This window comes from Castor canadensis, chromosome 6 (genome assembly GCF_047511655.1).
Source record: "Castor canadensis chromosome 6, mCasCan1.hap1v2, whole genome shotgun sequence".
Taxonomy (NCBI): domain Eukaryota; kingdom Metazoa; phylum Chordata; class Mammalia; order Rodentia; family Castoridae; genus Castor; species Castor canadensis.
In genome coordinates, this window is record NC_133391.1 from 102,296,565 (window position 1) to 102,322,589 (window position 26,025).

The 26,025-nt window shown below is 34.4% G+C and overlaps 1 protein-coding gene across 4 annotated transcripts in view; it reads right to left on the reverse strand.

Annotated features, from left to right (window-relative positions):
* The window catches only part of Adgrv1 (adhesion G protein-coupled receptor V1), a 609,243-nt gene that overhangs the window by 190,629 nt on the left and 392,589 nt on the right, over positions 1–26,025 (reverse strand). For all 4 annotated transcript variants that reach the window (XM_074077095.1, XM_074077094.1, XM_074077093.1 and 1 more), the window contains one exon: positions 15,723–15,901. In XM_074077095.1, the coding sequence (XP_073933196.1) occupies positions 15,723–15,901 (179 nt within the window). The remainder of the gene's footprint in view (positions 1–15,722; positions 15,902–26,025) is intronic.

The following is a 26,025-nucleotide window of genomic DNA, read 5'->3' on the forward strand; positions in this document are numbered from 1 at the left end:
GGGCTTTGTGCTTATTAAGCAGGTATTCTAACACTTGAGCCACTCCCCAGCTCTATTTCCTGTTGCATATTTTCGAGATAGGATCTCGAGAACTATTTGCCCAGGCTGGTTTAGAACCTTGATCCTCCTGATCTCTGCCTTCTAAATAGCTAGGATTACAGGTATGAGCCACCAGTTTCTGGCTGTATATATCTTTGACTGAGCCATTGTGAATTCAATTTTTTTCCTATGGAAAATATTAGTACAAATGTGCAAACATACATCCACACAGTACGATGGTTTGGATGGAGTTTAAATGTGTCTCCTATTAAGGTTCATGTGTTGGAGGCTTGGTCTCTAGTATGGAGGTTTTGGGAGGTAGTAGGGTTTTTAAAAGATCATGCCTGGTGGCAGATCCTTGGTCAATTTAGGACATGACCAGAAGGGACTGTGGGATTCCAATCTCTCTATCACTTCCTGCTTTTCTTTTTCAATTTTGTTTTTGAAATAGGGTCTTGCTCCATTACCCACATTAGTATCGAACTCCTAGGCTCAAGTAAACCTCTTGCTTTAGCCTCTCAAGTAGCTGGGACTATAGGTATGTACAACTACATCTACCTTCTGGCTTAATGTTTTAGGATGTAATCAATCACTTCCTCACAATGTGCTCTCGCCATGATGCGATGTGAGCTGAGAAGATGTTAGTGCTGTGCCCTGCAATCTCCAAAACTGAGATAAACAAACTTCTTTTATTTATAAAGTTATTTGGCTTTAGGCATTTCATTGCAATAATGCAAAATGGACTAATGCTTAAGGATATTCATTACAACAGTATTATAAAAAATTAGAAATAGTCCAGAATGTACCAATAGAGGGTTCATAAAAAATACAAGAGATTATGACATAAAATGTGATAGATATACATACTGATATAGAAAATTGTCCAATAAATAAAAATAAAAGGTAAGATAGTATATTGGTACCCAATTTTTCTGTCTGTGAGTGTATGGAAAAAGGTTTATACACGCCCAGTCTACAGTATGCAGTATAGCAGCCTGAACTAAGAAAAAACAATTAAAGACTGCAAGATTTAGAGAATTTTTTTGTCATTTATGAAAAAAATAAAACAAAATAAACTCCAGCTTAGGTTGATAGAAGCTTCTGAGTTTCTTGTTTGCAATTCTAATGACAAGGATGAACGCAAAAGAATACAAATAATACAGAAAGAGCTTTAGACTAAGTAGAGTCTAAAACAGTAAGCAACTCTTCAGGAATCTGTAGAGTCAATGATGATTAACTGGGCTTGTCTAATAGAGTAAATGTATTTACTTCTTTATGTAAGACACACATCCACAGACCTATACATGAGCTTTCATTTCTTGTACGCTCTGTGCCAGACACTATATGTACATTTTCCCTAAATGTATCATCCAAATCACAGTGGCAAGATACAGGTATTATTATTATTTCACAGATGGAAAGCTTCAAGTTCACAGAGGGTAAGCAACTTGTTCAGACACATTCCTAGAACATGGCACATCCAGTACTGACTCCTTGTCTGTCTACCTCCAAAGCCCTGCTAAACAGTGCACAGCCACTATACTTCAGTTTAGAAAAACTTCACAGCCACACCTCATGATATATGTAGTACAAGGAGCTTGCTAAAGTCCACATTTAGGTCTCTGCATTCAGTAGCTGGGTGTTCCAGACATTAAGCACATTTACTTAAGAGTGGGATGTTTTGCACACTAGACATTGAAGAGAAGTTTAGGCTTAACCTGGACACAGAAGCTTATTTATAAATGTTAAGTAGTCAGAGAAACTGATTAAATATTTTTATGCTAAATGATGCTACTTGATGATGCTGTATATTTTACAGAGAAGGACACTCAAGGTAGAGTTTGAGTGAGTTTTATGTAATAATTTTTGTCCAAGTACAGGACACTGTGGTGTGGGTTGATCTGTCATCCTATATAAAGAGGGTTCAATGAATCATTACAGAGAGAATGAAGGAAGGAAGTAATGTACCTATAATTTTCCCCAGTAATTATGGCAGGTAAAATCATCCAAGGTTCTTTTAGCCTAGAATTTTAAGTTGATCACAAGAAATTCTCATCTTTGTCTTCTCATGGCAACTTTTAAATTTGAATATTTTGCTAATAGTTTTATGTATTATATTACCATTGCAACACAGTTATAGAAGACAAAGACCCTTGTAATTATTCTGACTGAATTCTGAAAAAATATTACTGGACAAACTTTGAAGCCATCAGATGCCCTCCCCTCTTTATCTACAGCTACAGCTTCAAGCAGCTAAAAATGAAATTTGTCATGCTCTTTTGACATTAGCCAGACCAGGTGACTCTGATGAGATCAACTCTGGAAAATTTCATGTTTGTGGTTATGTCATAAAGAACTGTTGACTTGCAGTCCTCTATTCAATTGAATTGAAACCTCTGTTGGCTGGATAAATTTCCAGATAAATACAGGTGAACAAAATTGTTTCTACTTGATTTAGAAAGCTCAAACAGACTGACTTTCATAGAAGTAGAGAAGTGATTAAGGGACCACTCCACAAAAAAGCAGAAGGTTAAGATGGTTTCACAGGGGAATTCTATCAAACCTGCAAAGACCCATGGTCCATAAAAGGGAAGAAAAACTCCTCTTATGAAACAAGTAAAATGCTGCTACTTAAATAAAGTAAGTACATCATGAAGACAGAAGACTACAGATCAATATCACTCATAAATAGTATAAAACTAAATGAAGTATAAATTAAAATATTCTAACTCCATACTAAGAAAATAATAAAATGATAAAGAATGATTTCTTCCTGGAATTCTAGGAAGGCTCCATATCATATGCCATATTAACATATCTAGGAAATATTGTGATTATTTTCAAAGGTACTAAAAATGCTTTGACAAAATTCAATATCCATTCACACTAAAAGCACTCAAGAACATAAGAATGAAGAGACATTTCTCTTTTGTCTTCAAAGTTTTAGTTTCTTTATGTTATTATGATATCAAATATTTAGTGAATAGTCAGACTACCAGAATTAGAATATTGGTATTATATTTCTAGTTCTGTTATTGGACTTATAACATACACACAATTTTCCTGTGTGCCCCAATCCTCTTGAAGATACAAAATAAAGATAAAATCTGTATATCTTTTACTAAGGCTATTTTATTTAATGGGGAAACATTAAAGGCATATCTACTACATCAGGAACTAAGCAAGGATGCCGTCTATGCTCACTACTATTAACCAAAGAAATAATATAAGAGAAATAAACAAAAGGCATAAGCATAGGTTAAAAGAAGAAAAAAGTAAAACTATGCCTATTTTAACATACTATGACAACATCATTGGAAATTCCCTCAAAATCAATGATAAAACTAAATAAAATAGGAATATACTAAATAAAAGAAAAATAATTGCATTTTAATATCAATAGCCTTCACTCTACACACAATAAACACGGGATAAAAAGGTCAGAAAAAATCCTACTAACAAAAACAACAAGAAAGGCTACATATGTATGTTCAAAATCTATTAAAAGAGAATTGTAAAACAATATCAAAAGATATGAAACTAGGCTTATGGAAATGAAAACATATCACTTGTTCTTGGATGAACATTAGAAACATGGCAGTTCCTGATAAGTTGAATTATAAATTCAACGCTACCCCAATAAAAATCTTATAGAAACAATCTTATACAACATAAGCATAACATTTATTTTAAAAAGTCTATATATAAGAATAATCAGGGGTCCACTAAAAATGAAAAAATACTATAAGGGTGGAGGGGAGCTAGACTTACCAGTTATTAAAACACACTAAAAAGTCTCAGTAATTAAGACAGTGAGACTTATACACTGATAGACAAAACAACAGGTAGAATAAAATAGAAAGTTTGGATATAGACCCAAGTACATATGGAAATTTAGTATATGATAAAGGTGGCATCTCAAATCAATGGTGTAAAGATGAGATCCAAATACATGTTTTAAATAAATGGTAATTGGCCAACTAGGTAGACATTTGAAAACAGAAAACATTCAAGTACCATACCAGAGACTACAACAAACTCTAAACGTAACAGAGTTACATTTAAGTTTAAGTCAATTTTAAGTCAGTCCCCAATTCCTTTTTTGCCTTATTTTAATTTTTCTGGAAGAGTTTCACCCCACCTGAAAATATAATGATTAAGAAGAATTTCTTCCTGAATGCTAGGTAGGTTCCATTCAATAATACTATACTCCATATTAAATATGACACTTCATATTAATATATAATTATATAATATAATGCTCCATATTAATATATCTGAGAAAAATCACAATTGTTTTCAATGTTGCTAAATATGCTTTGAAAAATTCAACACCTATTCACACTAAAAACACTTAGTATACACACACTAAAAACACTGGGATATTTTTTGGTTTTGGACCTTAATCCTTCTATCTCCACCTTCAACATAGCTAGGATTATAGGCATGCATTACTATATTCCTGGTCCTCGATGATTTTTTTTAAACTTTCATGTTATGAAAAGTTCTTTAAATATGACTAAAAATCCAGAATCAAATAAAGAAACACTGATAAATTTGACTACATTTAAAAAAATGTTACATAGTAAAAAAAGTACCAATAAAATGTGATAAAATATTTGCAATATATCAGATGGGCATATCTATAATATCTACCTGTCTATCTATCTATCTTTCTACTAAAACTTGAGGCACAGGGTAACAGCTGTGAGAAAATTCTGTTTCATATATGCCATGAGAAAACTGACAAAAATTTTCAGAATCAACCTTATTAATACTCTGGAAATTAACCAACAGTTTGGAGGTACATGGAAAGCATATGTTGGATGGGAAGAAGGAAGGAAGGAAGGAAGAACGAAAGGGAGGGAAGGAGGAAGGGAGGGAAGGAAGGAAGGAAAGGTAGAAGGAAGGATGGATCATGGTAAGAATAAGAAGCTTTGTGCCAGTTTTATTTACCCTAGTCAATTGACCCTACTATATAGAGTCACATACCCAAGAAAAAGAACAGCCTATGTTTCTGGTACAGTCTAGGAGGGGATCTTAGGAGGAATCAAAATGGAGTCAGAGTTCTTTCACTACTTCATTCCCAAAGAAAGTTCCAACTTGCACAATTCTCTGTATTTGACTTTTCCCACAACTTAGCCGGTGTAAAAAATCTGTTCTTTGGGTAGGGCTAAAGAGAGTGGTGCTGCTTGTCAAAAACAAAGACATAGCACTTGGGCAAACAAACCAAAAAACTCAAAGAAAATCTAGGGAATTAGCTATCCCTAGAGGCTTTGCAAAGCTCTAATACCTTCCAGGGAACCTTGAAGGCCATCCATTCACATGCCTAGGGCCTTTGCTCATGCTCAGGAAAGACTTAAGAGGTCAAAAACACTCTCACCACTGATGAGGGTACTCATGAAGTGGAAGTGAAGGCTAAGGCAGAGTTGTTGTCCTCCTGGTGCTGTGCTGAGGTTATGTCCTAAAATGCACACTAGAGTTCCTTGGCAAAGACTGGGAGATTTCTGGGTTAAGGCGTTTAAGGAAATCTCTGTCTAATCCATCAACTGTCACTAATCTAATAGAAAAGAGACTCTAGTGGCCATACATGACAAAGGATACAGATTTACAGAGTTGAAGTTATAAATTCAAAGAAGTCAATAAACAAACCAAGAAACTACTACAATAAACAGAAAGAAACTCTTCCTCTCAGAAAACTGTGAGCGGAAGGAGATTATGAGTTCCAGATTTTTCACATTATTTAGAAAAAACAGTTTTCAAGAAAAATTATAAAATATGTAAATAAACAAGAGAGTATGACCCATACACAGGGTTGTAAAAAGGCAATCAATAGAAACTGTCTTTCAGGAAACCCAGATGTTAGACACATTGGACGAAGATGTCGAATCAACTAGTTTAATTTTGCCTAAAACACTAGAATTGATCATGTCTAAAGAACCAATTAAATGTATGAGAATGATGTCTCACCAAATAGGAAATACCAATAAGGAGACACAAATGATAAAAATAGAAATTCTAGAAAAATGCAACAATGAAAATAAAAAATTCATTAGATTTGAGCAGAAGAAGGAAAAAAAATCAGTAAATGTAAAGATGTGTCAATTAAGATTATCCAGTTTGATGAACAGAAAGGAAAGGGAATGAAGAAAACTGCCAGAGCCTTGTAGTTCCATGGGACACAAACAGCATACCAATGTATGCAAAACAAAATTCACAAAGGAAGAGGAAAACAAGGAGCAGAAGGAGTATGGGATGAAATAATGGCTCAAATTCTCTACATATGATTAAAACGTTAATCTACCCATACACGAAACTCAATAAACTCCAGTTAAAATAAACTCAGAGATCCACTTAGGCATACAATCAAACTGCTGAAAGACAATCTTGCCCAAGAGAATTGAAAAATGTTCACATGTTAAAACTTGTACTTAACACTCAGTGTCATCCTAGCCCCAAATACATAACCTCCATCTAATCACCAGAAAACATTAGAGAAGCTGAAATTTCAATTTATTCTACACAATAATTGACCAGTATAATCAAAAGTAAAAACAATAATGAGAATTGTCAGATTAAAGGAAACCAAGGGCGTACTACCACGAAATGGAAAGTGAAACACTACATTGGATTTCAGAACAGGACAGAAAAAGGACATAGGGGGAATATGGTAAAATTCACATTAATCTGTGGATAAAATTCACACTAATTTGTAGTTCCAATATTCTTTTATCATTGTTAATTTTCTTGTTTTGATCATTACACTATGGTTGTGCAAGTTTGTATGTACCAGGAATAAAAGGTATATGTGAACTTTGTATAATTTTTGTAACTTTTCTGTAAGTTTAATAGTCTTTCAAAATAAAATGTCCAAAATAAAAGGAAGTATTGATATAGACAAGAAAAGTTAGAAAAAAACCTACCAAAACAGTAAAAAGGTGTCACACGAGGAACTACTTGAACAAATCAGAAATGTTAAGCTTGGAAGAGAAAACTAAGACAAATACTTGAAGGATTATCATGTGTAAATATTACTTTATTCTGTGTGGACTTTTTTGGTATGAAATCAGCAATTAGATATTCAATCAGAAACTAAAAGAAATAGCTATCTACTCCATATGAAAAAACATTTGGTAGGAAGTATGTTCTTTGTCATGGAGTTGAAGCATAAAGTTAACAAACACTTGTCAATGATTCTGTGAAGGTTACTCAAGGACTTACAGAGATTGGGTTCAATGCTTTTTAGACTTGTCTTGTCTAAGTTCCACCTGTGTGTAAAGAGGAGAATTCCGGAGTGATGAGAGAAGCATGAGGAATGTAACTGAAATCAGCAATTAGAATTTTCCTCAGAGAGATAAAAGAGTAGTTAGAAAAGCAGAGGTTGTTGCTGAGAGAGGTGAGACTGTAAATCTGGTGAGGGAACAAGCTGAACATGAGTTGTATAATCAATAGCTATAAAAAGTCAAGTAAATTGAGTATGTTTACAGTATAAAATTCAAGAACCTAACGTGTCTTAGAACAGGTATTAGAACATGACAGGCTTTGAGGATGTGCCTAGGACTTTATTAAAACAAGCAAGATGTTTCCAACCCTTGAAGTCTATTGATTACCAGTTGCCATTGGTTACCAGAAGTTTCTAGAGGAGCTTCTATTGAAAAAATAATTTTGAGTGTCTTTGGAAGTGGTGACCTATTTTTCTTGGGTTGGCTGTAGGTAAAGAAAATAAGCTGAAGGACCTTGTTTGAAACATTTTTAAAACCTCTCTATTTTAGGGTTTAAATAGTTGGAAAATACTACTGTAATGTTGCTAATTTTTTTGTGCATGTATATGTGTGTGTGTGTGTGCATGTGTGTACAAGTGCTTACTGATAAACAATAACACACATCTCAACTGAGCAAGTCCAGGAAGAGATTCTGAAGCTATTGCTCTTCCACAGATACATGGTTACTTTCTTCAGTCCTTAGACAACAGAGAAATAGGTTCTTATATTTATAACCATTTTTTCATGATTCTCTTTCTAAGTAATTTAATGAAAATAAAGATTCTCCTATGCTATCATATTTTCCATACTGAATGATTACTTCTACTTAGTTCTAATTTAGAATAGAGAGGTATGTCCTCTATATTAATAAAATTTCTCCTAATGTAGCTAGCAAAATTAGATTGTTTCAGAGGTCTGAGCAATTTATAAAATGGATAATTCAGTTCAGCAGCAGGACAATCAGGGTAGGTTATAATGAAGATTTGTTAAGAGTACTAAAATAAAACATGAAGGTGAATACTAAGAACTAAATTACTGAAAACTGTAATTAATTTTAAATTTAAACTATGAATTCATGCATTTTATTATAATTTAAAAAATTGTAAGCTTATAGAAGGGAATGCATCTAGCTCTTTGCACACAATCATTATTCAATAAAATATTTGTTGATTTTTTTTCTGGCTCAGTGACAAAGAATCAACAATAAGTCCATATTGGGTTTTCCATCTTAAGGGAAAAAGTACATGTAAAATTTATGATTTTTTGGGCCTTTCTCTAAATTAGCTTGAATGATTTAAATCTAGCTTCAATAAGTCATTAATTTTGCTAAATTAGAATTTGATCTTTTATGTATATATGAGAATTTCTTTCTACAAGATTTTATATGTTTCATGTGATATTTAAGATGTTGAGAAATTTAGCATTATTTAGTGATCTCCAGGTGCATTAAATACTATTTATTAATCATTTTATTGTGTGAAATCTTTAGGGTGTGCATATTGTTGCACAAAGAAAGTAAATTCTCTTTTATATAAACGTACTTTGGGCTTTAAAGCTTTTTTCTAGTTCAGGTATTTCCATTAAGGGATAAATTAAACCCCATATCCTTCATAAATGTATTAACTCTTACTATACTCTGCAATTAGTCACTTATCTCCAGGCTCAATCTCAAGTTACAAGACTGACATATTTTCAATATAGTATAACAGTACAATCACAGGATTTATAAAAGGATCTGATTCTACCAAGGCTATATCTGAGGTGTATTTCAATCTGAAAATAAATACTTTATTAATTTGATGTTCAGAAGAAAAAAATTTTCTAAAAAGACTAAATGAAAGAAAGCATTTGAGAAATAAGAGACCAAGGGAAATAACAAGAAATTCAGTTATAAAGGGTAACAAGGAGGATGGTTTAGAGAAATGATATGCCATAACCTTATGCCAACTAAGTTTTAAGCATCAAAATGATGTGATCATTTCCATATTCCAGAATTTAATGGATAACTATGAAGTGAAAAAGTTAGAGACAGAGATGTGTTAGGAAGCAACTCAACAAACCAAAGATGACAGATGCTGAACAGAAGAGTCAGAGATGAAATAAGAGATAATGATTAAAATGAGAAAGTGCATTAGGAAGATGTTTGGGATTCAGACTGGAAAACTGTGATTGTAGAATATGGAATATAAGGGAAAAGAAGAAAAAGAATTCTCAAATTCATAACCTGTGTACTTAGGTGGATGGTAGGCCTTTCGTTAGAGAATGTGGGTCAAAATATTTTAGGGGACCAAAAAACAAGTCTCAAAAATTTTCAATGATGTGGAGGATTCCAAGATGGTGGCTAGAAGTAGGAAGCAGAAAGCGAGCCTCCTATAGTGAAATCTTGGAGAGACGCTGGAGACACACTTTGCAGGCATAATCACTGAGAAAAGACATAACTTTGACCCCTCCACACCTCCAGCCGGTGCAGAGAATCTCCACTTCACGTTAAATGGAGAAACCAGGAAGGCCCCGGGGCCGCCAGTGGCTGGCGCCCATACGGCTTGGGAAGACGAGGACCAGGTGAGCTTCGCGGTACCGCGGTTCCTCCACAGACAAGCCTGGGCCAGAGCAGCATAGCCCCTGGACAGACTGACCTCCACCCCGGGGAAAAAAGAGAAACTGAGTAATAAGCAAAAAGAACAGTTAAGACACGCTGGAAAGAGGGTGGGGCACCCTGAGCACTGAAGATTGGGGGAAGGGAACCCTTCCCGGGACTGTAAATAAACGAGCCAGGCAGGCCCAGAGCCTCTGGCGGGAGCGGGGCACGCCCAGCAACCAGGAGCAGGAAAGCTTGTGAGAGTGGAGGAGGGAGGAAAACTCCACAGGAGAGCAGGGAAGACCCACTTCCCACGTGAACTGTAAATAAACATGGCAGCCAGCAGGAGCAGCAGCACCGCCCAGTAAGCAGGAGCAGGAAAGCTTCTGAAAGTGGCAGTGGGAGGAAAACTTCAGAAGAGAGGGGGGAAGACCCACCTCCCACATGAACTGTAAATAAACACACAGGCCTGACAACGTCACCTTTCCCAGTGCTTGGAAAGGGGAAAGCTTGTAGCAGAGGCTCCCGAACAGGAGAACTCTGAGCGAACAAAGCCTGTGGGACCAGGTGAGTGCTAGCTCACCCCAGAGATCTGCATAAATAACGCCTCCAGCTACAGGCTGAGAGCAGCAGGCAGGCAAGCCACAGCTGCAGATACCACTCTCAGAACTGTCTCCAGACGCTTTTTTTTCTTTTTCTCCCTACCTTTGATGAGAGAACAACCGAATTACACCTGCAAGCCGAAAAACTTACTGAAACTGTATTGCATTTGAACTGGGGACACTTGGGGCTTTTTGTGTGTGTGTGTGTGTGTGTGTGTGTGAGTGTGTAGTTTGGTTCTACTTTATGCATCCCCTTTGATGAGACAACTACAGAACAACATCTGAGGCACCATCTCCAGGACTGGAGACTGAGACAGATACCCAAATTATTAAGACTGAAACTGCATTGCATATAAACTTGGAAGTTTTTTGTTTTTTTTTTTTTCTTTAATTTTCTATTTTCCATTTTATTTTAATTCATTTTTATATATAGATATTTCTTTCATTTACTTATTTTTTATTTTTTTATCTTTGATTTTTCAATCCTCTTTCTGTCTCTCTAATGTCTGTTCAGCTTACTGTCGATTAGTACACAAACGTTCCCTGTTTATACCTTTGGAACTTTCTTATCTGAAACCTTGTTCTGCTTTCTCCCTCTTGTCTGTATATTTGTTTTCCCCTTTTCTTTAACTTCTTGCTTTCCATCTCAGCTCACCCTTCCATTCTAAATATTACCATTGTTATTATTATAAGCTAGAAAATACTTAATTGCACACAGTACAGGGACAGTAACAACACCAAGGACAATGACGGGAAGACAGAAAAAACAGGAAAACCAGTTTTCCCACAGCAAAAAATTAGTACAGGAACCAGAGGGGAGTGAAGAGAACAGAAACTCAGATCCAGACTCCAACAAAATGAAGATAAACTATGCCAAAGGACCCAATGAAGCCCACAAGAATAATTTAAAAGAAGACATACTACAAGTACTCAATGAGAATTTTATAGAGATGATACTGGATAGGGTCAACCAAAATGTACAGGAGACACTCAAGAAATTCCAAGACAACAAAAATAGAGAATTTGAAAAAGCAAAAGAAGAAATAAAGGAAACCATAGAAGCACTGTATAAACACCAAAGTGAAAGAGAGAACACAATGAATAAACAGATAAATGAACTCAGGACAAAAATAGACAACATTAAAGAGGAAAACTGCCAGGATATGGAAAACCTCAGAAAGAAGAACGAAACAGAACTGCAAAACAAAACGGAAGGCCAATCCAGCAGAATAGAACAAACAGAAGACAGAATCTCAGAACTTGAAGATGAAATGGTAATTAAAGGAAAAACTGAAGAACTATTAATTAAACAACTCAAGACCTGTGAAAAGAAAATGCAAGAACTCACTGACTCCATCAAAAGACCAAACTTGAGAATCATGGGCATCGAAGAAGGAGAAGAGGTGCAAGCCAAGGGAATGCGTAATATATTCAACAAAATAATAACGGAAAATTTCCCAAATCTAGAGAAAGATATTCCCATACAAATGCAAGAGGCCTCCAGGACACCAAACAGACCAGATCAAAATAGAACTACTCCACGACATATCATCATTAAAACAACAAGTTCAGAAACTAAGAACTTTCTCAATGAAACCCCAGCAGCACAGCAACTAAGAGATAGCATAGATAAATGGGACCTCATAAAGCTAAAAAGCTTCTGTTCATCAAAAGAAGTGGTCTCTAAACTGAAGAGAACACCCACAGAGTGGGAGAAAATATTTGCCAGCTATACATCAGACAAAGGACTGATAACCAGAATATATAGGGAACTTAAAAAACTAAATTCTCCCAAAACTAATGAACCAATAAAGAAATGGGCAAGTGAACTAAACAGAACTTTTTCAAAAGAAGAAATTCAAATGGCCAAAAAACCCATGAAAAAATGCTCACCATCTCTAGCAATAAAAGAAATGCAAATTAAAACCACACTAAGATTCCACCTCACCCCTGTTAGAATAGCCATCTTCAGCAACAACACCAAAAACAGGTGTTGGCGAGGATGCGGGGGAAAAAGGAATCCTCTTACACTGTTGGTGGGAATGTAGACTAGTACAACCACTCTGGAAAAAAATTTGGAGGCTACTTAAAAAGCTAGACATCAATCTACCATTTGATCCAGCAATACCACTCTTGGGGATATACCCAAAAGACTGTGACACAGGTTACTCCAGAGGCACCTGCACACCCATGTTTATTGCGGCACTATTCACAAAACCAAGTTATGGAAACAGCCAAGATGCCCCACCACTGACGAATGGATTAAAAAAATGTGGTATCTATACACAATGGAATTTTATGCAGCCATGAAGAAGAATGAAATGTTACCATTCGCTGGTAAATGGATGGAATTGGAGAACATCATTCTGAGTGAGGTTAGCCTGGCCCAAAAGACCAAAAATCGTACGTTCTCTCTCATATGTGGACATTAGATCAAGGGCAAACACAACAAGGGGATTGGACTATGAGCACATGATAAAAGCGAGAGCACACAAGGGAGGGGTGAGGATAGCTAAGACACCTAAAAAACTAGCTAGCATTTGTTGTCCCTAACGCAGAGAAACTAAAGCAGATACCTTAAAAGCAACTGAGGCCAATAGGAAAAGGGGACCAGGAACTACAGAAAAGGTTAGATCAAAAAGAATTATCCTAGAAGGTAACACACATGCACAGGAAATCAATGTGAGTCAATGCCCTGTATAGCTATCCTTATCTCAACCAGCAAAAACCCTTGTCCCTTACTGTTATTGCTTATACTCTTTCTACAACAAAATTAGAAATAAGGGCAAAATAGTTTCTGCTGGGTATTGAGGTGGGGGGAGAGGGAGGGGGCGGAGTGGGTGGTAAGGGAGGGGGTGGGGGCAGGGGGGAGAAATGAACCAAGCCTTGTATGCACATATGAATAATAAAAGAAAAAAAATTTTCAATGAACTAAAATCACACAAACATACTCCCACCACAGTAAAACTAGTCAAAGTTAGTATAAAAGATAGCTTAAAAGAAAAAGGTAGAAATTAATTAACAACGATTAACTAACAACAATTAACTAAACAACCATGAGCCAAAGAAAAATCACAGTGAAAACTAGAAAAATAACTGAATGATCTTGAAAATGTTGCATTTCAAAACTTGCAACATATAGTTAAAGCTGCTATGGATTAGAAAAGGTTGAGAGTCAATTACTTAAACATCTATTTAATGAAATTAGAAAAATAAATAGCTCAAGGCTGGCAGCATGGCTCAAATGATAGAGCACCTGTCTAGCAAGTGCAAGTCCCTGAATTCAAACCCCAGTATCAGAGGGAGGGAGGGAGGGAAGGAGGAAAGAAGGAAAGAAAGAAGGAAGGAAGGAAGAAAGGAAGGAGAAAGTAAAGAATGAAATAGTTCAGACATTAAAATTAACAAAACTAGAAAATGAGTATAGAAATTGATAGAATTGAAAACAAACACATATTATAAGGTAGTTTGTGGTAGGTTTTCGGAAAGAGCAATATTGATCAACCCCCGCAAGACTAGTCAAGAGAGAAAGAAAAAAGAGAAAGAAGATACATATCATCATTGGCAAGAATAAAAAAGAATACATCACCATAGGTCTCAAGACATTAAAAGTTGGCTTAATTAAATGAAATAGAAAAATTCACAAAAAAATACAACTTAAAAAATTGACAACTAGAAATACAAAATGTGAATAATCCTATATGAATTAAAGAAAATAAATCTGTGATTAAAAGCCTTTTTACAAAGAAAATTATAAGCCATATGAGCAGTCTAATACTAAGAAATAAGTAATAAATAAACACCAGACTTCCTCACTCATTTTATGAAATCAACATAACCTTAAACTTAACAAAAAAAATTAAAATAGCAACTCTCATATATTAATGCATTATAGATTTAGTTAGAGACTAAAATGAAATTTGTTATAACTACAAGTGATCACTGCTCAACAGATAACCCATTACATATTTCACACAACCATAAACCCTACCATTACCAAATAGGATTTACTATTTCACCAGGATTGCCTCATGATTCCTTTGTATTTAACAAAGAATGAGGCAGAATATCTGAAATTAATCTGGGTAGCCCAAGATTTAAATTCATGACAGAATAGTAAAATGTGAAAGTTATAATTCTGAAAAGACATTATGATTTCTTTCTAATTATAGGCTTTTAGAGTTTTACACAGACAAAATACATTATGATACTATAAAGTGTCAGTCTGAGAGAATCTTACTAAAAAGACAGAAGGATCAAGTAGCCGATCTCTCCCTGTATGTGATGTAGCTTGTCTCCTTTGACTGAATGTGGTGTGGGGACTGTGATAGATAGCAGTGTGGAACACATTTGCACACATCAATAAGTATTTAAGAATGTAATTGATCACAGGCAATAATGCTACTTAAATGATTTCTGCTTATATAGTATTTTACCTTTCAAAAATTTTACATATCTATTAAATAATTTTTATATTCACAGTAACCTGTGAGATAAAAAGATAATACTGTCCTTATAAGATTGTGAATAGTCTGTTCTTTTTTACCTAGAATTTTACTTTTTCTCTTATTTTTATTAGACCAGGGAGCCACTTAAGCTTTATTACTACAAAGACTTTTTTTTTTTTTCCTGAATGTGGGATAATGAAAATGTTTGATGGTCTTCAACCGACAAGATACAAGATTCAGGATTAAGTCACATATAGGTGCATGTGGAAAGAAGTGTGTGTTTTTAAGATTACTAGAGTACATAAGTAAGAATGTCTAGGAAGGGCATCATCTCATTCCCAGTGTACTTTGCAGTCACTGCATTTAATCTAATTCTGTCTTTAGGGATCTTACAGGTAATGGTTCCTACCATCCTCTACTTTCCCTTAAACACACTCCCCAGATAATGTGCCACACTCCAAAATTTTTCACTCATTCTTTATCAAATTTTTCATAGCACCCTGATTTTGCTAGACATTATTGAACTCAACTAGTAAACTAAATTAGGCTGTGGTACAAATTATTTTGAACTGTTCCAATCAACTCACTTGAGAAAATCACATCTATCAAAGATATTGAGAAGTAATAGTTCTTTATTTAAAGGAATGATTAGAAAAAGGACAGAGTGCAAGAAAAGCAAAGGTCTTCTTGATATACCTTCAGTAACACCTCATAGGCAATGGTGTCCACTGCTTACTGGCAAAACTGTTAAGATATAAAAAACTAAGAAGGCAACATGTTGCCTGGATGTACTTACAGGTCACCGTGAATGAGTCCATAGATCTGTGGCATGTTCTGATGATAGATGCCTTTCAAAATAACTATGAGGAGAATCACCACAAAAGATGGAAGTCCCCAACTCAGAAGGAAAAACAGCAGATATCGCCTCTCTGTGTGTTCATCACTCATCACCAGCACATACCAGAAATTCACAGACTAAGGAAGGAAACATGAAATGGACAGACTCTGTATTATTGGCACACAACAAAAACACACCTGCTTTAGGCATGAAGAGTTACAGAACAACAAAGCACTACGTCTATAATAGTTTGCTTATTTGTGGATTTATTATACTTAGTTTTGGTCAAGCATAGTCAAAAATAATAATGAAAAAACAAAAGCAATTTCAAAACCCCAAATCTTAAATTCCCACATGAGCAGCTCAGTTGACTGAGAGAAGCTCTCGGTTGATCCCATGTAATTGTCGGTTGTGTTTAAATCGTGTGATCTATGGAGTATTTCCTTGAACACAATTTTTGCCTTTCAAAACAGCAAATGGGTCACAAAAAGCAAGGTAAAAGTAACATGCTTAATTTAAGTGATGAAATGAAAATTTTAGATTTGTTGAAAAGAACATATTGTTAGTGGAAGCTGGATGGTGTTACAGGAAAAGTGAATCAACCATCTGCAGCACAGTACTGAACTCTATACATCCTAAGCAGTCAAGATTATTCCTCAGTGATGGATTCCTTGGAACTATAGACCCCTGACTACTCAGGATCTACTGTATTTAGATAATTACAGTTTTGATTTGATTGTTTTTAGTTTATTCAGACATTCTTTCATATAGTTAAGAAATTCAGGACATTTCAAAACTCTGGAAAAATAGATAAATGTTTACCGTATTTATTGTACTTTTTATTTTCCTTAATTTTCTCTGATTTAATCTCAGTCATAGTTATTGGTAATTGTTCTATGAATCTGTTTTGAAGAAACATACACTGATACTGAAATCAACTTTCTATGTGAACTTCATGATGATAATGCAGCAAGTAGGCCTAGAGTTTTCAGACTTTTTGATAATTTTTATTTACTGAGGGCCTAACATATGAAAAGACCAACACTCCTCCAATGAATAATGATGGTGAGATGGCCCTGGGCTCAGTCTCCAGTGGGAGTAAACAGAACATGATTGAACACACAGAATAGCATTATGATGGTACGACTTGTGGCTTATTTTTCTTTCTCTGTTGGTACTGTTCTTTTTGTTCTCTCACTTGACAAATATTTAGTGAGTGTTTATCAAATTTCAGAGACCAAGTCCAGTCACTGAGGACCTCACAGTGAAAGAGGTGGGGGAGCTATTTCCTGTCCTGAATCTTAGATTCCAAACAAATGGGCAATAAATAATTAAAGGCAATACTTATTTAATATTATACCATACCTTATATCTGACATGTCTTATTAAGATAAAAATACATAAGGGACAAATGCATAGAGAGTGAGGAAGATGTGGAGACTGACTAAATAGATTTAATAAAGGAATGGGGGCCTGTGAATCTTATTATTGGTTCCAAATTCCACATCTTGCTTGTATTGACATCAAACCTAGAACCAATCTGTCTTCTAATATTTGAGGAACTCTTGTGTGTAATTGTCACTTTGTATATTAATGACATTGACTATAAGTTCATACCATAATAACTATTCACTGTATAAGTCATGCTTTGCAATTTAATGTGGTGGAGCCTGACTATAAATGAGTTTTATACACACATGCATATATTTATATCAAGAGAATGTTAAGTAAATAATAACTTTTCCAAAGCCCCCATTTCCTTGTGTGTACAGTATTTCTGTAAAAATTAAGTGAGATATTACATATAAAGTACTAAGCACATATGTATATTTCCAGTTACTCTGGAAAATGTCCGTAGGACATTTAAGGGTAATGTGTCATATTAGGAACTGAAAACAGATAAATAGCTTAAGACCAAAACTAAGAAATAGAAACCTTTTCTGTGTGAAAAATAAGTTTGCTTAGTGTTCATGGGAAGACTTTCAGATGCTGAGGCATTAGAGTAAGAGTCTACCTGGATCAAAGTGGCCTTCAGGGATTAGTATTAGGTTAGGGAAGGATAAAAATGTTTGGTTACTTGGAGTTTTCTGTCTCTGAATTTTATTTCCTGTCAGCACTCCTTATATGCTTATATCTGTAATTATAAAGCATGTTTTAAGTTGTTGCCCATATAAATTTGTTCTAACTCCTTTTAAAAAATTATTAGGCCCAAAACAGTTTTTTTTTCTTTTTCTAGATTTACTATAGGGATGTGGATCCAAATAAGTGAGATGTGTCAAGTGTCCAACCCTGAGGTAATTAATTAATACTGATGGCTAGAGATGAAAGTTGCACAACGCAAGGAATAATGATCAATTGTCTGAAATTTAAGTACTAATTATTTATATTAAGTAGATATTTATGTGCATTTACATTACATGGTAACTCAGTGGTTCAGCAGGTGAAGAATCAGGGAAGAGACTAAAGAGTGATAAATGATTTCCTAGTTGATTCATCATGATAAAGTCTGGAACATTTTCAAAATGTCTGCTTTTACCCAGACATTTGTTCAGCTAGTTAGGATAACTGAACTTCTCACAACAATCCAAACTTTACTGTAGGCTGAGATAAAACTGAGTATAACTGTTTGTTAAGATTTATGCATGGAATGTTTCTTCAATGAGACTGAATTCTTGACTACTTGGTTGAGCAAAATGAGCTCCAAACATGGTAGACTGTTGTCAATTTGAAAAGAAAAAAAAAGTAAATTCCTTCTTAACTGAATCTAATCATTGAATTATACTGTAAAGGCAGCATTTCCCATTATGTATCATTTTTTAAAGCGTGGAATGGAAATACTAGGTAATAAAGCAGCACTTAATCATTATGGAAACATCACTGGTCTACACATAAGACTTGTTTTCACTAATTCATTTCAACTTTTGCTTGAATTTTATTTTAATAAGGTATGCTGGATACATTTTGGGATACGTGCCTAGTTCTTGAGATCATGCCCCACTCTCTTCCCCTACCATATGCAGAGGAGCTCAGCAACTCTATGTGCTGCCATGACCCAGCTCACCACAACTGATTTGATCAGAGGAAGACTGACCCAAGATGGGCTAGTCATCTGTCACAGAATTTCTTGTAATTCTATGGTAGTCTTAGCCAGTAAACTGAAATAAGAGGACATGTGAGCAGTAGTGGCTGAGGCAGCCACAAGCACAGTAAAGAGAGAAAGTGTGACTGGATACACACACTTTGATTCTTGCTCAGTTGTTTGTGAGGTCCAATTGCATTTACAGTTCTTGAGTTTAATGAGTTATCCTATATAATTAATATTCCTTTTATTATTTCAATGCATGTTTAAATGAACTCAACTTAGTTTTTCTTTCTTCTTCCCAAACACAACTTGTCTGAGATATACATTGTTATTCTGAAGAAGTGGGATTACAATGTTCAGTTACTGCCATTCTTTAAGCAAAAAGAAGATGGTAGAGCATTTGATTATCTTCCTGTTCCCAAAATCATAGCTTTTCTTTTTTATCTTAGCTTAAGATCACTGAGAAGCCACTATGTTTGCATAAAAATTTCATGCTGACAGACATAAAGCACAGGTGACACCTGTGCCTTAGTGTCTGTGTGCTTAGTCAATGCTGGAACTAACAGAATGCAAGTTAAAGGGAGTCACACTAACACACTCCATGTTAACTGAGCATGACTTACCATTCATTGTCCATCTTATGCTTTTCTTTCTAAAGGCTAAATGTGAAATAAAAATTTCAATTTCTAGGTGTCTATTTATACTTCTGTTTCTAAGCTTTAAAAATGTTAAAACTGCGTTATAAGCCATCTTAAGACCACCATCACCATGTAGTCATGTTACACTGCTAGAAAAAGCTATTTATACTAATCTGACTTGACAGTTTCTATAATTCACACACACAGAATTCAAGTTTCCTAGCATTAAGATCATTTGAACTGATGTGATGTAACCTCTGAACACAAATCCAAAATAATTCAAAAATATTTTCAGCATTGCAGACCATCATTTGTTACTTGTAAAGGGACAATGGAATAATCATTTTGTAGCTTAAAAAATCAGTGATACTCCTAGTTAGACACATCTTTAATATCAACTCTAAGATGATATCCTTATTTTTCCCACCTTCTTGTTTTCATTATTGCTTATCAGTAAAGGATGATGCATTTGATTATGAATTTTTTCATAATCACCAGCATATCAAGACTACTTAGGGGACTGTACTTGGGAGAATTTAACTAAAAGCCAATTTTAATAAATGTAAAGAAAACTATATAATGATATATTTGAAAATTTCTTATGATAATCTATAGAAGAAATGAGGATTTGCAAAACGCTCCCCCAAGATAAACCTTCAGATGAATAAAAAAATAACATAAACAATAATATATTTAATGTTTTTAATAAATTTTATGAAAATTTGAAAATGCAACATGATTAGAAACTTGGTCTAGGCCTTTAACATGGTTCTGCATTAATAAGGTGTTTTTGTCAAGTATTATTTGACTCCTCTGAGTTTCAATGTCCACAAATACAAGGAAAGTTAAAATTGTAAGTTATTAGTAATTTCTTGTGATTGAATTATTATAGAAATGATGATTTTTTCAATGATAATATTAATGGCATGTCTGCAAAGAATTCAACTGCATCAATGCAGACACTGCAGATTATATGACCTAGCTTTCTTATTAAGAGGTAAAGAACAAGGTAGTGAAGAAAAGCACACTTTCTCATCCAGTTATTACAGAGCTAGGAGTGGAACACAGGCAAAGTGCCATATTAAGTCTCATATTAATTAAGTATAAGATTTATTTCCATAGAAATTCATAAAGACATAGACAATATTATCATGTCTGTGAGAGTTGGTTTTATCTTCATCCTACCCTATCCCCACTTTGTAAGTTTTCTTGTTAGAAATATATACACAGATAACAATCCACCCCTCTCATTTTGTGCTAACACTTAAGGAAAGCTGAAAAAGGGTTACTGGCAAAAAATGGCTGAAACCTACCTGTGAGTTGTGGCAGATTAATTTTTGTATACTTAGTATTCAAAATTAAAATTTGTAGTATCTTGTAAAAGGCTTTGCATATAATCTTTGTTGAGAAATATCAGATAAGTAAAGCTGCACATATTTTTAGAGTATTTAGCCTTTTTATTGACTTAAAAAACTGTTTTATAATTTGGTATAGTTCTGAGTTTTTCATATATATATATATATATGAAATATATATATACACACCACACACAAACACACATATATAAAACCTCTTCCAGAAACAATTTAGAAGACTTAATAATTTTAGTCTATTTGATTGTACTCCTAGTAAAGATGGACATCAGTTAACTGGTGGAAGCTTAAAAATGCTAAATGCAAAAAAAGTAAAGAGTTAATATTTATTAATTGGGTAATGAATCTAGACCTGACATTAAGCAATATTTCATTTAATCAAGACAATTTCTCTCCTATGTTTTATAATGTTCTCTCTGTTTATATAAGAGAATCTGTACATTTCCCAGAATTAGCAATTGAAACTATTAGAATTTAAACATTCTGTTTAAAATGCAAAGAACTAACTAAGATACCTAGCTATAACTTGTGTACATTTTACTTTGAACAAGTTCTGATTCAGTATTTCCTGGGTATGTCATCTTTATCTTGGTGATTACCAGTCTGTTGTCCTTAATACTTTTGATGTCCCCTCAAATTAATTCAATGACAAAGGGAAAATGGGGCTAAATTTAGCATTCCCCTTCCTGTTGCTATGGTCTGGCTCTAAGTAGCCTTTCTACCAAGGAATAAATAACTTGTACATTTGCTTCCTTATAGCTTGGTTCTAGGGAGAAATTAAGGCACAAGATGTAAATGCACATCAAGCACAATTGTAGAATGATTTCTAACTCATTTTACCATCTAAAAATGTGTTCTTCAAGTAAGCTTCAGTTTCAAAATAAAATACTATATTTTGGAATAAGCTGTGTCTCTAGGAGTGAGATGAACAGACTGCACAGACAATCCAAGATTTGTGTATTTTTCATAGTTGAAGCAGACTGCTACACTGTGATTTAACATTGAGACTCAAAGTGATCATGAAACTAAGCCATGTGAATATATGCAAAATTACAATTCTATTTACATCTATTGTATGTGACTATCTCAAATAATTTATTAGCAATTTATTTTCCTCTTCAAATTAATTCACAATCTGGTAATCCAAGTGGAAGTATGTTTTATATAAACAATAGTAAAGGCATAATTTCTAGGAATTTATTCTATGGCTACTCCCTAAGTAAACAAGTATTCAAAGTGCAAGAATGTTCAAAGAACATTGTTTACAATAACAAAAAATAACTGGCAATAATCAGAACTTCCTAAATCAGAGCCCACATAAATAAATTATAGAATAATCATATTGCAGCATAGAAAAAAATATAGTTGTACATGGTAAACTTAAATATGTCCAAATTTATATAATATATATAAACATATATAAATATTCACCATGCCTATTCAACATACACACACAAGGACACACATGTTGCTTGTTTATATATTTATAAATATTTGTCTATTCATGGAATATTTCCGGAGGGATACACAGGAAACCATTAGCACTGTTTAGCTTTGGGCATGGCATTAGGGGTAGAGCAGAAAATGAGAATACGCAAAAGAGTGAGAAAGAGATGCACTTTTGATTTTATATTACTCTGAAGTGTTCATGTTTTGTATCATTAGCATATGCTATCCCTAAGATGAAAGCAAGCCAAAACATAAAAAGGAAGTGAAAATAAAACAACTAAGCTTGCAAAATAAAATAAGTATATTTCAAGATTTTAAACTCTCATTGTCAGTCTTCCTTAGAGTAAACATGACCCTGCTGTCTTAAGGAAATGGGAAATGGTTTCAGTAATTCTGCTGAGTGATCTTACGTGAAGAGCAAACAGAAGGACATGTCAATATCCTTGGCCCAAAAGGGAATTTTCGAGTTGTTTGCTTTAAGACAAAATAAGAAAAATATTTTGTTAGTAGATTCCCACCATTCACTGTATGATTTTCCTGCCAAAGAAAGGGGAAGCCTGAAAAACTGGAGTCAAGACCATTAACTATGGAGCCTGCTATAAGCCATGCATGCATAAGCTTTCATACAAGTTAGAGATCACCAGCTTGCTAAATCTTTGCAGCTAAGTTAGTGTCTGCCTCACTCAAAGGCAGCCCTCTTCCCACCACATCAAAACTGATGAGCTTTTGTAACAAAGGTATTAATTGTATTAGAAAAAGCAGAATATTCAACATGCATCAAATTCTCTGCTATTTTAGAGCACTTTTTATATTAGCCAATAATATTAGTAAAAACGTATAGAGTACAGTATGTCTGTGCCAGCTGTCATTTGAAGCTTCCTCCCTATATTAATTCCTTTTATCTTTCCAGAGTCCTGAAAGATAGGTACTATTATTGCACCCTGTTTTGTCAAATAAGAAAACCTAGGCTCAGAAAGGTTACGAAACTTGTTTACCAATATTTTTTTCTTTAGCTACTCTAAAATATAATCCGGTATTACTACACTGGTATTAAAAGTATGTGTTATAAAAGTAAAGTAACTTTTCAAAATAAGGCCATTTAAATGCTTTTAAGATTGAAAATAATGTCAATAAACATTAGTAATTCTTATATGCTTTAGCCCAAGGACTCAAAATTAATGCTGTCATTATAAGCTATGCGCAACCATATATAGTATCAGATTTCTTCCTGTACTGCTTTAAAAAATAAAGTAGAATGACTAAAGTGTTAAATTCTTTCAAAATTTTCAACCTAATTTGACTAATAAGATTGGACAAAAGGTAGTCTAACCTACTATATAATGTTTTAAAAGAAACAGATTTCAGTTTAAAATGCATACTGCAATTTATAGATGGGAAAATGTAAACTGGTAAAGTGACAACCTCTGGCCACAAAATAACCTATTAAAAGTAACCTACCTAGAATTCAGAAGTTATTGAATTTTTCCCTTGTGGTCACACCACAAACCATGAAAAATGTGTGGTACACCATCTGAAATGCATTAAACTTCACAGGCACTTTAAATAGTTTTCCTAAACCATACCCCATACAAAAATCTAATTAATTTACTAAATTTTCATAAACCACAATCAAACTTACTTAAGAATATCAGAAGATATATAGAACACACTAATCCCCATTAAATCTCATATACCATTTTGTTTAATGCTCTTCCAAAGCAGGAAATCCATCTAAACATGTGCAAAAGTTGGTTATTTCTCTCTGCTTTAATATATTTTAGGGACTGGATTCACTGTGCGTTCTAGAAACACTCTGTTCAACTTTGAAAGTAGTATGGGCTATAAAAGTTCTGGAACCGAATGAAAAATTTCCTCCCTAATTTTGACCCATTTTTTTCTAGTTCTGCCAAATATAGCTACCTATCCACCTCAACTGCCCCCCTTTTTTTTTCTTCAGCAGCCCTTCTAGCATTTGCAGGCAGCATCACATCACCCTAAATTCTTTTCAGGCTAGTTGCCTTCTGACTTTCCATTGGATGGTTAATGTTGCTGCTGAAACATGACCTATGAAAGTGGTTACTATGTCCCTAGTAGACAGAACATGCGATTACAATGTAATCACAGCTGCCTCCATACTGTTACCCATGCAACCTAGGTCTATGTGGTTCTCTGTCCACATATTTCATTGCTACTGAGTTTATGTTGAATTAAATTTTTGAGTCATTTACATTAAATTTCATCAGATGATGTCTCTATCATTCTAGTATTCAATATCAGTCCAGTTTCTCTATGTTGACTCTACCTTTAATCTTAAAGCAGACAGCTTGCTGTTTTAACGATTCTTTCAGCTTTATGCTATCTGAAAATCTGATAAGTAGTTTCCTGTATTTCCATCTAAGTCATTAATCAGAAAGTTTGAATAGGTCAGGGATGAACAAAGACCTTCAGCATACCACTGGGAACCTCAGTCCAGGCAGACAAACAACCATAGTTACATATTAAAACATTCAGCTTTGATAAACTCTAAAGAATTCTACAACCAGAAAAATCTAGGAAATTTATTTTACTTATAGCATATATTTAGGTTTTGTATTGCATGGTTAAATTTACTATTTTTTTTTTATCTTTTGAGGGGTGTGTTAGAGGGCACACTACATATTTCCATAATAAGAGATGTTCAAAAAGCTATAAAACACTAATTCTGTGAGTTGGGAATGGCTATCCCCATGTAAAGATTTAGAAACAAACCTTGGAGAGAGTTAATAATTGGATTAAACATACATAGGTAGTGGCAGATTTCAAACTCAGATCTAGGAAACTACTTTTTCTAATTAGTTCTATAACTAAATAGTGCAGCTCTCTTATCCTTCAGCCCCTACCACTATCATATCCTACCAGGGAAAACATCCTTTCCTTGAGCCTGTGGTGTACCATATCACCTTCTTTCTGATTTTTATCATCACTTCAATATTGCTATACCATCAAATCCCACAACTTTCATAGTCAACAACAACAAAAGAATATGCAAAAGTCTGAATGTATCTGTGTATAATGAGATGTATACTGAGAAATACACGAGACTGTTTCTATCACCAAATGATTTAACAGTTCCATTATGCAGAAGGCATTATCAAAGGCAGCATTGTAGTTGAGTCATTTAATTAGCAGCATAAACACTTTTGATGGTCCAACTCTCACTTTAGTCTCTTTATCTAGCAAATCAGCATAGTGAATATTATGCACAGTGCACAATAAAGTCAGTTAGGGATCTTAGTTAGAGAAAGAGAATTAGGACTCTTCTGGTCCTATACTCTAGTCTCTCTCCATCTCTTCCAAAGCAATGACTCCATTTTCCAGCTCTAAGTCAATAATTTCCTAATGCATTTCTATGTTACAGGACTCCCTCCCTCAAAGAGACCCCTTTACTCAAAGATCCCACTGGAAGTCTCACAAGCACCTAACACTTGACAGTCCCAAACTAAACATGTCATCTTTTCCCCATTCTCCAGTGATCCTAATTTCAGGCCAGGACTCTACTACCCACCAGAAATATCTGGGTTCCACCTTCTGCATTCTTCACAAGCAATCTCTACATCCTAAAGTTCTACATTAATAAAAAAAGATGTATCCAAACCTGCTTATTTCTTTTTGTTTCTACTGGTACCTTGCTAGTTCATGCTAACATTTTTTCCCTCCTGGATACAACTGACACCACTTAA